The 16,409-nt window shown below is 43.6% G+C and overlaps 1 protein-coding gene across 1 annotated transcript; it reads right to left on the bottom strand.

The window, feature by feature from the left end:
* Positions 1–7,941: 7,941 nt before the first annotated feature.
* Positions 7,942–8,919, bottom strand: LOC149862636 (olfactory receptor 11A1-like). The gene has a single exon (XM_090054026.1). The coding sequence runs from the start codon at positions 8,917–8,919 to the stop codon at positions 7,942–7,944; it is 978 nt and encodes a 325-aa protein (XP_089910152.1).
* Between the last annotated feature and the right edge of the window lie 7,490 nt (positions 8,920–16,409).

The following is a 16,409-nucleotide window of genomic DNA, read 5'->3' as shown; positions in this document are numbered from 1 at the left end:
TGTCTCTGTCTTGGGGCTGTTGATTGTCTGTATTATTTCCTCTCCTTAGTCTGTGGTTTTGTAGGTTGCTGTCTCTTGGGTGTTTGACCACCAGAGCATCAGACCAGCCTGCACTGCAAGTCACTTTGTTTCCAGGACTCCTGAAAAGCATTTCCGCTGGTCTCATAGATTCCATGTGGGATGCAAATGAAGAGGACAAAGTCAGACATGTAGCACATTGACATCTGGATGGACCCCCAGTGCCCTCTAGTGCATCATAAGGTACTTAGAGGTGTATTCCAGATCCATGTAGATGAAGAGGTGGTAGTTGAACAGTTCCTTTCTGGAATCCAAGTCGCCTCAATACAGTTCATAAATCCCATGTGGCTGAAATGAACAACATACTACTTCAGGTCAGTGAGGCAGAAAATCCACAGTTCAAAAACCCACTGGATTGCTAGGCACACTTCACCCAGAACCAATCCTGCAATGGACATGCCTGTGCCAAACTGATTGCTCATGAACCTTGGTGGGTTGCAAGCTTCCTGTGAAGGTCATGCGCTTCTCCAAAGTCAAAGGCTCCCTCGTTCTGGTGGCTTGCTGCTTGAGACGGGAGATGATCTCAGCACAGATCTCCACGAAGTTGGCTTGAGACATGTGGAAGTTCAGCCACCACCACTCATCCTCCGAGAACAATGTGCCCCCATTAGTTGCTATACATCTCTCTTGACCAAAAGTGCTAGTAATCTGTTTAGAGTTGCTCCCATAGCAGCTTGGACTCCATTGTCTTTGTAGGTGCTGGTGGAGAAGAGGTGATGAAGGTCATGGAAGTGCCTTGTCATGGTCTGGACCATGAGCTCTTCTGCTTTCCTGGAGAATTATGCTAGCTCATGAAGGAGGTGGGTGGTCATATTAAGGAAGAACTGGTAGAGACTGACTTTTTCCTGACAGCAAAGCTAATGCCTCCACAGCCTGTCTTACATTTACCAGAAAAGGCAGTCCAGAAAGAGTATGGTTAAAGCAGTGCCATCAAATTTATACAGGGCTAATTAAGGAGAAAAAAATCCTGAAAATTAAAGGGAGACTCATAAAGTAAATATTAAGGCCCAGAAAATAGTGTGGGTCCTTCAGAGAACTGCTGGAGATAAAGACTAAGGGTGAGAGATCTGTGGAAGGGCTTGAAAGGATGAACCCACAGGCATCCAGACAAGCATATTCAGGCATTCTCTGCACTGCTACTTTGCAGTGTGGGTAGGGAGGGATGGGGAAATCCCAGGGTAAAAAAAAAAATAACTCAGAAAAAAAGTGGGGTGGTCACGTGATGGCAGCATATGCTACCAAAACTGGAGCCTGGCTGACCAGAACCACACTCTGACTGCTAGCAGGGTCCCAGATGCAGAAGTGCCATAGCTACAGCTTCCCTGGCCTGCAACCCCCCGGGTATGGGTGCTGGGGCCAGCACAGTTCCTGGCCCCTACCACTCTTACCCTACCCAGAGTAACTTGCAGCATGCTGCAGACATTCCCTGGGAGCAAATGGCCATGTCAGATGAAGGGGTTGTTATTTTACAGTCCAGTCAGCACCAAGAAGGAGGCTGACACCATATGGGTGTGGTTGTCTGCTATTACCCAAAGAAATGGATTAGAGAACCACCAGGAGTGTTTTCAAGGGAACCACAGATATCCACACTACTGAGGATGAAACCCTTTTCTTCTGCTTATTACAAATCTAAGAATGATGCTATTTCAATATGTGCAAGTCCCTGAAAAAACATTGATGCATCTACTTTAGTAGCACATAATCCTTTTAGCATAAAAGTTAAGACATACATAAGTGGCAAGTAGGAAAAGAATCTTCCTATTTTTTGCATTAATTATTTTTTAGAGGATGGAGAAGCATATGTGCAGCGAAGCTCAGGAATAGGTCTTTTCTCTTTTTGTGGACTGTAATCTGATTCATAGTGGTTCTCAAACAAGAAATCGAAGTCACATCATCTAAAGAAGTTTCTGCTAAAGAGTGTCTATCTTTGCCACTATCAGCTTTGTCAATGTAGTGTGGACAGAGTAGCTTGTCCTTGTCAAGGTATCCCTCCTTTCCTCAAATCTGGTGTGCCACTAGGGACTTTAGTGATTTCCTCTGAAATCCACTTGTGCTCCAGCCAGACTTCCAGGATGGGATTGTCTGCTTGCAGTCAGTACAGTATACATGACTTGCACTTGAGCTCTGTGTGTTTCTGTTAAGCCATGGTCTCAGTCTGCCCAACACAGCTACTCATCCAGGCCTGGCTCACAGATAGAACAAGGCTGGCCAGGAGGACCTAACCCTCCACTCACTCCCTATCAGAAAAGTAGCCAGCCAGGGTCATCCACTTCCCCCATGTAAACCCATGATAAGATACAGAAACAAAAACAGGAAGTTTCCAGCCAACAGGGTTCAACCTGACCCAGGCCTGTTTTGCTGTACCTTTCATCTTGCTATTTATCTCTCTCTGCTCCACCTCCTGCCGTCTCACCCCAGCTTGCTCTCCAACTGTACTTCCTGCTTGATCCCCTGGCTTCCCACTTCAGCTTTCTCCCAGACCTAACTCTTGAATTGACCTCCTGGTGTGTTGACCCAGCTTGTTCCTGGATTATGATCACTTCTCCTGACCTTTGTCAACACTTCAATCCCTGAATGGTCCCAGACTTGGCTACCCAGGTCTCAGTATGAATTTCTGTCCCAACCTTGCTCCATGCCCTCCCCACCCCAAGAACTGACCTTTTGGGGATCTTGGGGACTTACCTCCTTGGGGTAGGGATAAGGGTAGGGGCAAGTGGGGTGGTGGACACATCAGGCTGTTAAGTGGAATGAAAGGTCACAGGAAGGTGAGTGCTGGGGTTAGTACAAGACTCCCTGGGTGGAGCTCAGGGTTAAGTTAGAGGTTGGGAAGATGTCTCACTTCCATATATTCTCCAGAAGATGAAGGTCCTACAAGAGCTGGGCTAGGCCTGCAGGGATTAGAGCCTTAGCCTGACCCCTCCATTCTCAGACCAGATGAGGCACTATAAACCTCTGAAATAATTGCTTTCATAATCTCAGGGATATCCATCTGGCATGATGAAGAGGGTATCCTTTATTTGGTCAGAAACAAAGAGAAGGGTTGTCTCTTCCAGGAAGTTGAAGGGTGGCATTTGGATGATTTCCCTTACTGTTGAGAAGGGAAATGAAAAATAGGACTTCAGTGCCTGGTGAGGGGACCTGCCATAAGCCTTTCTCCTTCTCTCCTGCTAGCTCTCCTGCATCTCCCTCTGTTGGGTCTACACTCCATGCTTCACATTGGAGAAGAATCATTATTTGGGAGTTAGAAATGTGTTTTCCAAAATCACCATGGGCAGCATTGACAGCTCACAGAAGGACCTGTTTGCCTAAGTGCCTGGCAGTGAATGCCAGGGACCTCTGGACTGTCACAGAGGTGGACCCAGATGTTTCTGTGCTGCATACAGGATCAGTGTCCTTTGGAATCCCATCAGCTGAGGAAGGAGATGCCCAACAGCCCATTGTTCAAAGAGAGTAGCAACAGAGAGTAGCAACATATAGGAGCATCAGCAATTTCTTCAAGACAGGAATCTGCCCTTTTACAGCTGCAGTGGTCAGGAATGCTCTGAAACTTAGGTGCAAGCCCTTTCTTGCTAGACTCTCTTTGCCTTCCTTTAGAGTTTTCAGTGCATGAAAGAAGAAAGATGCTGAAACTGTTACTGTAGCCCTGCAATATTTTCAGAGAATGCTTTTTCATTTACTTTCTAAAGACCTTCTCTTGCCTTGTGTGTTAACATGCAAACACTGTTCATGGCTGTGAAATTCATAGCACAGTATGCCTTTGTGGGTTATACTTTCAAGGGGTGGAGCAGTGCCCTTATAACACTGATGTTGGTGCACACATACCCAGCGTTGGACCACTAAAAATCAACAGAATTATATTTTTAAAAATGCAATGGTGCCAAAATTTTGGTCATCCAGATAGGCTATTTTTGGTTACTTCAGGGACTTCTGGCATCCAGGCAAAATAATGAAATCTCCCTTCCAGATCACATTTTGGCACCCTCATGTGTGTGCATCTACACAAGGACTAGGATTCCACCCTTAGACACTTTATTTCATTTACATGACTTATAGGTGGTATAGAATGTGTTTCCCTGTGCAGTTAGGCATCTTAAGCTTAGTTAGCTTCTGAGGGTTTTTTTGAGGTGGGAGAAGGGAGTAGGGGGGACTGTAGTAAGTTGTCACTCAGCTTTTCATTTTTCTGGGCAAACTTGTACCCACAGGGAACAACATCAAATATAAAACAAACAAATATACAAACAACAAAGGGTTACCTCAAAACTTGTGATCCTTGCTTGAATCTGAAGAGAGAAACCCTGGCTCTGTGCTGCCTCCTCAGCACTATAGCCTTCCCTCTCCTCCAATTCCAATTCCCCCCCTCCCCCCGGAAGCTTTTAACTTCCTATGGGCCGGGCAATCATCCCTGGAAGCTGGCTCTGTATCCTTCAGCAGGCAGGCTATTACTCATGACCCCTACAGCTGGGCTCCCACCCCTGAGCCATGAACCCAGTTATAGGGATGTTACATTTGAACTTAGGTGTACAATCTGTATTTAAATTGTGTTTTCTTGTGTAAGAACTCTTTATCATGAGCCATAAGTTGGGACTATCAGAAGCAGAATAATTATGAATAACTGTTCACATGACAAAGTGCTGGGATGCTTACATTTCAATAAGTGTTAGGTTCCTCTATGTTTGTTTCAGAACCCTACATTGAGACCTGTACTGATAAAGATATGTGGGGAGCCAGAGAAAAAGCAAGGGCAACGTTGGACTTCTGCTAAACCAGATGGGACAACTGACAACCAACTCCAAGTAAAAAGCCAACTTGCTAAATGGGTACTTTGCATCAGTCTTTCATAAGTCCCATGGGACACCCCTGCCCACTATAGGACAGGGAGGCCCAGGTGAGGGAGATTCCTTACCCTCCATCAATGCTGACCTCATGAAGGAACACCTTGAGAGGCTGGAGACTTTCAAGTCAGCCAGCCCTGACAGTTTACATCCCAGGGTACTCAAGAGCTGGCTAGCTGATATCACAGCCCAGACCTTGGCATAGATCTTTGAGAAACTCCTGGTGCTCTGGTGAAGTGGCCAATGATTGGAAGAAGGCCAATGTGGTGCCTATCTTCAAGAAATATAGGCACCACAAAAGCTTATAGGGTGATCCAGGCTGACCTTGACAGGCTCAGAAAATGGGCAGATGAGAACTTGATGATGTTTAACACTGAAAAATGAAAGGTTCTCCACCTTGAGAAGAAAAACTTGCAGCATCCTTAAAGGCTCAGCAGTGCTATGCTGGCTAGCATTAAGGATGAAAGGGACTTGGGTGTCATGACTGACCACAAGATGAACATGATGTGATACTGCTGCTAGTAAAGCAAGCAAAATGCTTGCTTTCATTTACAGATGCTTCTCAAATAAATCCCAGGACATCATCCTCCTGTTGTACTTGGCCTTGGTGAGGCTGCAGCTGGAGCACTCCATCCAGTTTTGGGCTCTACAATTCAAAAAGGATGTGGAGGCGCTTGAGAAGGTGCAGAAGAGAGCCACACACATGATCAGAGGCCAGGAAAGCAGACCTTATGAAGAGAGGCTGAGAGCCATGGGACTCTTCAGCCTGGAAAAGCACAGGCTCAGGAGTGATCTTGTGGCCACATATAAGTTAATTGGGGTGCTTACCAGGATCTGGAGCAAAATCTGTTCACCAGAGCGCCCCAAGGGATGACAAGATTGAACAGTCACAAACTCCTCCATGACCATTTCAGGATGGACATAAGGAAGAACTTCTTTACTGTCCAAGCCCCCAAGGTTTGGAATAGACTGCCACTGGAGGTGGTTCTTCCTACTTTGAACACCTTCAAGAGACATTTGGATGTTTACCTTGCTGGGATCCTCTGATCCCTGCTGGGATCCTCTGATGCCTGCTGACTTCCTCTGATCTTCTGATCCCTGATCCTGTGATCCCTGCTGACTTCCTGCCCCTGGGGCAGGGGCTGTACTCAAAGATCTTCCGAGGTCCCTTCCAGCCCTAATGTCTATGAAATCTATGAAATCTAAGACTGAAGCAAAGTAGTCATTCAAGAGTTCAGTTTTCTCCTGAGTGCCAGTAACTAACTGTTCTGAATTGTTGAGAAATGGCCCACACTTCCATTCATTTTACTCCCATTGCCTACATACCTAAAGAAGAACTTCTTGTTCTCCTTTATTCCTCTTGCTAATTTTAGTTCAGTCACAACCTTAGTTTTTCTAATCTGATCTCTACAAGTGAGGGCCATAGCTATGGCCCTCACTTGTAGACGCTATCCCCATTGGAGATGTCCCTAGCTTCCACTGAGTGTACGCCTCTTTCTTCTTTCTTAAGAGGACCATGATTTTCATGTTTAGCCAAGAGGGCTTCCCAGCCCTTTTAGTGCATTTCCTCTGCATGGGAATGAACTTTGGGCTTTGTGCTTCAAGGATTATGTCCTTTAGGAATGACCACTCTTCATTCACTCCTTTCACCTCTGGTCCCTGGTCCCTCAGCACATTCCTACTAGTGACCTGAACTTGTTGAAGTTTGCATTTTTGAAGTCCAAAACGTCAAGCCTGCTTATCCAATTTGTATGCCTTGTGACAGACCATGAACGTAATGGTTCCATTGTCACTATTGCCCAGGCTGCCCTTTATGTTTAAGTCAGTCACCAGGTCATCTCCTTTGGCCAGGACTGAGTCTAGAAGAATATTACTCCTGGTTGGCCCATGTACCTCCTGATTCAGAAAAAGCTCTTTGATGCAGATCATAAAGGAATGCAACCAATCTGACTTGGCTGACTGCTCCTCCTAAGAGATATCTGGATAATTGAAGTTACCCATGATGACCATGTCCCATGCCTGGGCAGCCTCTGTTAGTTCTCAGGCGAACTCTATATCAAGTTCATCACCCTGGTTTGGTGGTCTGGAGTATACATCTACAGTTACATCTCTCTCGCTGCCGTCCCCGCCCTCCACCCACACCCTGCAGCTTGACCCTCAGGGTTTCAAGCCATTCATCTTTGGAGCCGATGTTGGTCTCAAAGGAGGCATACTGCTCCTTCAGATAGAGAGCTACCTCCACCTTTTTTCCCTACTCAGTCCCTTCTATACAAGAAGTAGCCCTTTATGGCTATGCTCCAGTTATGTAAGGAGTTCCGCCACGTCTCCATAATCCTACTAGATCATAAAAGCATGGAGTATGCTGATAATAATCCTGCTGGAACTAGTCAGGAACACTGTCCTCATCAGAGGGTTCCTGATCTAGAGGGTCTTGCTCCTCTACTCTGGGGTCAGATCAATCATCAGGACTGGGCTTAGGAAAGGATTTTACCCTGTGGTCAGATTTGCCTAGACTGTGCCACCTTCTGTACCAGGGGTCATAGTCCTCTTCTTTGGAAGTCCTGAGAGTATTTTAACAAACTACTTCCTGTCCACTGGAAGGAGACTGGCAGGACATTAACATTGCCCTCATACCCCAGCTTTACCTGTAGCAAGTTACATGGTGCTTTTCATGTTTTAGGTATTATACTTTGTAGTTGCATTTTAAGGTATTCCTGAAGCTTTGAAGAGCACATTAGAGAAACACTTGGTTTAGATAGGGATAATTCTTCTCTGAATAAGATGTTAGAAAGAATGAGCTCTTTTCCATACATGATTTTTAATGCTTCTGTGATCTCTAACAAGAACCCTTAAAATATCCCTGAGAAGAACGTACAGCCTCAGACAACACAAGTATCAGCATTGTTTTGCTTTGGTGGAAAATCCTGGTGGCCATTGACTTTACATGGGAAGAAAATGCCTAGTGGTACTGGCAACACAGATGCATTAAAGCAAACCAACTTTTATTTCTAATTCATTTGCACTGAACACTTCAACACAGAGAAACCTGAATTCCTGTGACAACATAGAATTTAGTAACAGCTTTTCTTAGAGCCTCCTTTACTTCTTTGTTTCTCAAGCTGTATATGAGGGGGTTAACTAGGGGAGTGAGGACAGTGTAGAAGAAAGAGAATGCTTTATCTAAGTCTCTCAGAGTGTCTTGTTTGGGTAGCATATACACAATAAATATGGTTCCATAAAATATTGTCACTACGGTGAGGTGGGACGAGCAGGTGGAAAAAGCCTTTTGCCTCTTGGTGGTAGAGCTGATTTTAAGGATGGTTGTGATGATACAAATGTAAGATGTCATTGTTAATAAAAATGGTGGAAGAGTGCATATAGCAACTAGAATGGCAGATAGAACTTCCGTCATGAATGTGTCACTGCAGGAGAGTTTCACAATTGGGATAAAATCACAAAAGAAATGGTCAATTTTATTAGGGCCACAATAAGTTAAGTTTAGCATTAAAAGTACTGTTATACCAATAGCCATAAAACTACTTATCCAGGACATGGCTGCTAGCTGTAAGCAGAATCTTCCATTCATAAGGGATGCATAATGCAGTGGTTTGCATATGGCCAAATACCGGTCATAAGACATTGCTGCTAAGAGATAGCATTCTGTACCTGCCAGTAAACCAAAAAAATAATACTGTGTGAAGCAGCCATTAAATGAAATAGTTTCATCCCCAGTCACAAAGCTTGCCAACATCCTGGGCAGAATAGCTGAAGTGTAGCAGGTCTCCAAGCAGGATAAATTCCCCAGGAAAAAGTACATGGGAGTATGAAGATGGTGATCAACTACAATCAATACAAGGATGAGGATGTTCCCGGCCATGGTCAGAATGTAGATTGCTAGAAACACTGGGAAGAGAAGAACTTGTATGTCTGAGATGCTCCTGAATCCCAGGAGGATGAATTCCCTGACTGCTGTTTGGTTTCCCCACTCTGTGTTCACCCTTAGGTCCATCTTGGAGATAAAACACAAACCAGGGAAAAGAATATGAAAAGGGCAGATTTTAATAGAGTAGCAACATAGGATTAGCTCTATAAATACACCATGATCCACATCATCAAGGTGTTTCAGAAAGGAAAAAAATTCTGGAGGCACCTTCTATGTCATTGTAATTGTTACTTATAATCAGAAGTCCCCAGAGTGCAGTAAAGCTGTGGGATCTTGCAATAAAACAATTATCTTCAAGCTTTTGAAGCTAAAGTATCCAGGTTGCCTAGTGTCTCTCCCAAATATACCATTAGTTCAATAAAAGATACCACCAAATAAACTAATTGTTTTTCATATATTTCCTGGACCACCACCTCTATAGTCACCCTCCAACAGCATTCCAATTTGAATATCTTTATTCTTACTCTTCATCACTGAACTTTTCCTCCATCCCACTTTGACTTTGCTTCTCTTCCCACTTTGTGTTGCCCACAAACACTTTCAACAAGCTCCCCCAATATTTTTCTAGGTGCTGGCATTTTACATTAACACAGGACCAGAATCCAATTCATGCAGTTGCCTATGACCTCTTTTTCTCCAAACTGGAAGGAATTCTACTTTCTGATTACTTAATTTTTTTTTAATGTATCCGAGAAGACAGTTCATCCAAGTCTTATTCCTCTACACTATGTAATCATTTTGTTTATGGAAATGCACTCTTTTTATAAATTAGATACCACAAATACAGCACTGATGTTCATAATGGTTTGTCAGTAATGCTTTGCATATCTTGAAACCAATAGACAAACATATCATATTGAAGGCAGTCTCTTTATCAAAAAAGTGTGCTATATTTTACTTTTTATACTCCCATTGTTTTCTGTTACTGTTTCCCAGTCACTGATAATTGTGTATGCATGTATATAACTCTGTGTGTGTGTGCATTACCCTTTAACAGCTTACAATACAGTCAGAATCATAATTTTCTTCCTTCAATATTAATATAGTATTATTTTCAATGGTTCCAAGGAGATGTAATACTGTACAAGAGAAAAAAATATGGAATGGACAGATAGATACAGGATGGATACATGGTTAGATTTTCCATCCCTACTATGGCTGTTTTCTACAGCAGAAATGAGTGGGTAGCATGTATTTACCTTTAGCATAGTAATAGATCAAGCTGGTGTCTCGGCTGTGATCTTTTCATTCTATTTCAGAGAGCAGGACAGAGGTTCTGCAGCTCCTCTGCTATCTTACTGCTTTGTGTGTATACCATTACTCTCAGCAACGAGGCACGTAGGTTCCTGGGTCTGGATCTGCTCATACCCGTGGCTGCCTTTTCCTTATATATCTTCCCAGTAGTTAGATCTCTCTCCTGATTAGTTAGCCTCACACAAAGAGAGGACAACTCTCCCTTGACACTTCTGCCAGTGGGGATGTTATACTAACAGGGCAATAGAAGTTTGTTTCTATTGACAGCAGGACTATACAACTAAAACACCATGAACATTTCCTTCCTACGGGAAACTTTTGAAACCTTAGATAAATTCTCCTCCTTTCTCTTCTCTTCTCCTCTTTTATCTCTTCTCCACATGGGTAGGGTGAGTACTGTCTAAAGCAAAGGGGGAAAAACTTTTTGGCAGTCATGCCAGAAATTAGTCCAATGCCCTCCTCAGGGACCACTCCAATCCTTTTCCCCTGCCCAATCTGCTGCTCTACTTTCTGCTCCTGGCCATGTGTTCCCTGCCTCCTCTGCTTCCTGCCTCCTTCCCTGTGTTCCCTGGCCAATGAACTGCTTTGCTTTCTGATTCCTGCCCTATCTGCCACTGTGCTGCCTGCCTCCTCCCTGATCTACTGTATGCTGTCTACAGAGGCTTTCTGTGCCACTTGTGTGAATGGTAAAGGAAATAATATTTCAGTGCTGAAAACAAAAATGGTGAAGGGATCAATCCTGCAATGCTTGGGTTCCAAAACCTCTCTCTAATTGCATTAGCAACCCACTTACTCTAATCAGTAGACCTTCTCAGCTCAGTTAAGACAACTTCTATCTATGGCATAAAGTAAAAAAGATGATTAGGTGGCTACAGGTCCAAATATGGCTAAATCTACAAAGTGCAGCAGTGAGCACTGTAGCACATCGTTTTCAGTCACCTGGCTTCTGGTGGAAACCATACTATCTAGGTTAAGACACCAGGCCATGTAAACAATGCATGGGGAGTGTTAGGTGCTTCCTCCTGAGCTGGCATGCCTTGCAGTTATTTGTCTTACTCTTGGCTACAGGGAGGCACATCCTTACAGATGGTTTCACAAACCAGAAGTCTCTTTTTTGAGTTAGGTGTTTTAAGCCCTTTCTTTCAAGTCCTGAAATGTAGTTGGTCACATTAGTCTGAATTGGTCCAGAAGGCAGGGCAAGTGGAACCTTAAATACTAATTCATCCAGAGAGGCATACGTTCTCCTATTCACAGAGGCATAAGTTCTCCTAGGTACTTCTACTAGGAGTAGAACTCAGAAAGCACCTACTTTGTCAGATGCTTTCTGAGATAGCAACCAATTAAGTGCTGTCTCCTAGAAAACGTTGTGCCATTCTGAACAAGCTAGGTTTTAAGCTAGCCTTTCAAGTGCCATCTTGCCCTGCCTTCTTTCTTTCAAATACTAAAGAAAGTTCAGTATTTTCTTTCAAAAAGCTGGCCAGAATTATAAGGAATGCTGCCTCTTGATCCAAGAGCTCAGTGTTCACATAGCAGTTTTCCAGGGTGCTCGACAGCCAGGTTGAATTATTTCTTGGGATCTGAGTCTGTCTCCCATGAAAATTACCTAATGGCCAGGGTATCAGATACTGTGATCACTCCTGTTGAAGCTGCTCCATTTTGCTTGATATAATTAAATATGTATTTATTCAGAAGGAAAGCCCATGACTCGATAGTCAAATCTGGATGGATCTGGATCCTAGGCCTTACTTTACACCCAGAGGGAACAAGCATCAGTACTTAGTGGACTATAAACTGAAATCAATGGCAAGATGTCTGAAGATCAGTTTAGATGCACCTGAACTGATGCCCTGCACTGTCCACATAACTCTTTCCCTCTGCCTTCACAGATGGGGAGATGAGCATATTTGTTCAGCTGCCTAATCGACCAGAGAGGACTTTCCAGAGAGATCCAGGTGTAGTTGTCTACTCTGGTGAACAGTCTGGCTCTGCCCTTATTTTTATTTTGGGGTCATCTCCCCTAGCCTTTTCCCACCAAGGGGTAACGTGTAAGGTAGTGGGGGGACTAGGATTTTAGATCACCCCAGCTTCACCCTTTCCTTCCACACCAGGAATATAAGAACAATTCGCTAAGGTTCAGAGGCTCTTTTTCTCCTGGGGCTCCTGAGAACTGCACAACTACATTGAGAACCAGAAAGCCTGCTCCCCATGGGGGTCCCCCCACCCCTCTTCACTGGAGAGGCAAGCAAACACTATTTGAAGGGAAAGCCTCAGGTAGAGGGAGAGAAAGTCCGTTTTGGAGTTTAAGACTCCAATTTCCTCCCTTTCTCCTTTTTTCCTTAAGTGGGTTAATGCCATAGGGGTATTAATCCCTGAGAAAACTGCGCAGAAATGAGTCCTGGAAGTTACTGGCTACACTAGCCTTAAGTGGGATTACCACCATGGGGGTGTTAATCACTGAAACAAACTGTCCAGGAATGGGTCTTGGCAGTTACTGGATACAGGAGCCTGGCCCCCGCTGATTTGCAATTGTATTGTCTCAGCATGGGGTATAACTGATCCGGGCCACAGCCATAGGACTGTGCCTTTTTCCTGCTGTTTCAACAGCCATGGTGTTTCTGGCTAGCTGTTTGACTGAACCCTAGCAATATGTTTAAAGCTCAGTGCATTACAGGCCTGGCTGGCTTTTGCTGCCCAGCTCAGACCCAATGAGGTAAGTCTGTTTGTTTGTTTGTTTTGTTTAAGTTTTTGCAGTTTTTGCCCAGCAGAGCCAGAATTGAAACTAAGAGTTTAGGGGTGCAGCATCTTATCTGGAGCCATGGTTACCCCCTCCGGACCACCAAGTGGAAGTTGTGATGACCCTACAGTGTTGCAGGGAGCAACAAGGGGACCCTTGCAACACAGAAGGACCACCAATCTCTAGTTGCTTCCTGTGGCCCAACGAATGCAAGAAGCACCTCAGAGGACTCTCCAGTGAAGCTCCCCTCTCCAGGACATTGTTGAAGGGCAGGTATAAGGGTGCCTTATACTTTGTCTTTGTTTTCTGAAATGAATTCTTCCTCTGGGTTTACAGTGCTTGTGAGGAGGGGCTTTCGTTCATGCAGGACACCCTTGTAATTTATTTAGTATTTCCCAGGTGTTCTGGATTGAGGCTTGAGCCACAGTAAAATATATTTAGACCCCAAAATTGTACCCAGTCCTTGTTGCTGCTGACTGGTGCTTAGCAGAATGGTTACATAATATGTATTTCATTCATTTAAGTACCGCCTCCATATCACCCCTTTGTTGCTGGTGTCAATGAACAAGCCAAGGATTGCGTGGGCTGAGGCAATGCAAGGTGCAATTTACTATTATGGAGGGGGCAAGCATCGGTAAGTCCCATCATCAATTTAGATGGTTATCCTCTCCTGCACACAGCCCCTTGCCCTAACCTTAACCAACAAACTAACAGTTTTAAAGCAGTCTTAAACCTAAGTCTTAACACTGTTTTCAGACCTAAATTTAACCTTCACTTTAATCCTAACCCTCACTCTAGTCTTCATCTTAATCCTAACTGTAAACCTTAAACTATATTTTAACTTTATCTCTAACCAAAGTCCTATGCCTATCCATAAATCTAGCCTGAACTCTTAAGCTGTGCACTGGCCTAACCAGTATACTGCAGAGTGAGCATGCTCAATCCATGTGCTTACACATCCACAGTGCAAGGGTAATAGAAGTGCAACCTGTGTATAAGTGCCAAAACCTGTGTGTAAGTGCCCAAACCAGCACTTAGTTAGCTAGAAAACATCCATTTGAGGGCACAAAGGAAAACCGAGTTCTACCCTTAATAGCTATAACTTTGAACTAGACACATTTTCTGGGAGAAAGATTCTTTAGCCAATTTAATTAGGTTACAAGGAATAGCTGGATGAAATGCAGTGTCTTGAAACATAAGTATGTTCCAAAATGATAATCTAAGGATCTCTTCTGGCCTTGAAGTCCAGAAGTGCATGCAGTACTCCAGCTGTGTCCTTACCAATATCCTCTTTAGTTTTGCTGGAGATGCACTGGTTGATGCATGCCAGCGTATTGTTTGCTCTGCTAACTATAGAATACACTGATGGCTCATACTCATGTTATGGTCAATCATGACCCCCAGGTCCCCTTCAGATGTGCCTGTAAGTTTGTTGTGGATTTTTCCTCTCCAAATGGAAAAATTTGGAAAAATTTACAATTCTCAGTGTTGAACAGCATCTGGCTCTGGTCTGCCCATCTATCTAATTTGTCAAGGTCTTAAAGCAGAGGTGTGGCCACACTTCCCCACATCTTAGTGTCATTGGTGGACTTTGCCAGCGTGCTTTTCACCCCTTCAATTTCCACTTAAGAGGGATCTCGCCTATGATGCACACACTTGAATTCAAATTCTAATTCCATTCAGTAGAAGGCAGAGAGATGGGGCAGAGACCCACAAAGACACCTTAATTCAGTATTTTATTATAGGGAATAAACAGTTACATATATTGCTCAAGTTAAATCCAAACTGCACAATTGTCAGGTGTCTGAAGCTTAAGCTTCAAATTTATTGATGGAAACTGTCACTTCTACTTCCTAAAAGATCTCTTTGCCTTGGTTTTTGAGGAGGAATAAAAACATCCTCTTAATTCTGATGGCAAACTATTGTGCATATTGTGGCTGGTATTTCACCTGCAAGCTTTTATAGCAACTGTACATTTGCTGGGAACTAAACTCCTATTAGCAATATCCCACTCAATTCTATCTGCAACTGGCACAAAGTTCTGTGTTAAAGGTTTGAAGTTCTGATTGCACAATCTGCAGTTAAAACAGTGTAAACATGGAGTAGGTACCTTGTGTTGAAGTCAGCTATAGTTGATACATGTGTCCACCATCACTGTAATATGTGAGTGTCATTGTCTTTAATGTATTGATCCTAACAACAGCCAGGTGAAAGACAGAAGCGAAACTAGCCCCAAAACCAGAACTGTCACACAAGGCACGTGGGGAAAATTTAGATACTTCCTCCTCAGTTACCTAAAATAATGCAGGAAGTCAGTAGCAAAGCAGAGGAATGAATCTAGTCTTAAACCACTGAAATAGTGATCCCAACCTCTGATGCCCCTTGGGAAATAATTGCAAGCAAGTAATGGCTTGCAGGAAACATTACTCTTTGTCAACCTGAGTTTTCTTTCTCTTTTTTTTCTTTTCCTTTTAATTTCTTGTGGCCATAGAGTCATAGAATCAAAAGGAAGTAGGGCTTGAAGGGACCTCCACAGATCATGTAGTCCAATTCCTGGCCTGAGAGGCATGATCATTCCTATTCAACCCATCCTATACAAATGCATAACCTAAACTGTTCATAAAACTACTATCAACCCTGACACAAAATAAGACATAACACCCTAACCTCCCACAAATAAAGCAGGGGAACCAACATCCTGCAGCCAATGCTCTACTTTATTTAAAGGTTGTTAATATACACTTGAGAGATCATGGGTGAAGGGCCACACCTGCCTCTCTCCTCCCACTACAGGGGAAGGCAAAAACCTACACATGACACTGTGGTGTTTTAATTGGAGTAGTTCTCTGGGAATCATACTAATTAAAATGACACCTCCCATCCCCTCAACCCCAAGCACATATATAGGCACCCAATAGCTCAACTGACTAAGTCAGTAGCATCATTTCTTTGCAGAAGGTCAGACTCGATGATCATTAAGATCCACTTCTACCTCAAAATATGTGAAATGAAGAATATATATGGAAACTTGTTTCATACAGGCTATCACCAGCAGCAGCAGCAGCATCAAAGAAAGCATGTTATAAATCCACACAGAGCTACTTTGGGTAAAATGATTTTCAAATGAGAATGATGTCTGAGTCACTGATTTAGTTCAAGTACCAATCTGTAAAGAAGAAAAGGAAGAAAAAAACCCCAGAAAACAGTTTATCTGTCATATAGAGTCATCTGCTCACTTCTACCAAAAATATTGTACCAGATTTAAGTCTTAAACACCTGCCAGTATTTTAGGGTAGAGTTTACAAACAAGCCCAAGGGATTTGTGCACTCTGCTCCCATTGATTTGCAATGTTCTTGTGGATTCTTATTCCTTGTAATCACTTTGAAAACCCCGTACCAAATGGCTTTCCAAAGGTTTGTTGGCAACCCAAGTGTACAATACAATGTTTAAACACTCATGGCCTCCTTTGAAAATCTCAGCCTGGTTTCCCAAATTCATTCAGTCCCCATTTTCCCCTTAAAATTAGCCAGAAGCTTGAGACCCTGGGAACCTGCTCCAGTGAGTCAG

This window comes from Crocodylus siamensis, chromosome 6 (genome assembly GCF_052110815.1).
Source record: "Crocodylus siamensis isolate JL-2025a chromosome 6, ASM5211081v1, whole genome shotgun sequence".
Taxonomy (NCBI): Eukaryota; Metazoa; Chordata; order Crocodylia; family Crocodylidae; genus Crocodylus; species Crocodylus siamensis.
Note: the sequence above shows the minus strand (reverse complement) of the source record. Positions and strands in the feature narration are given on the sequence as shown.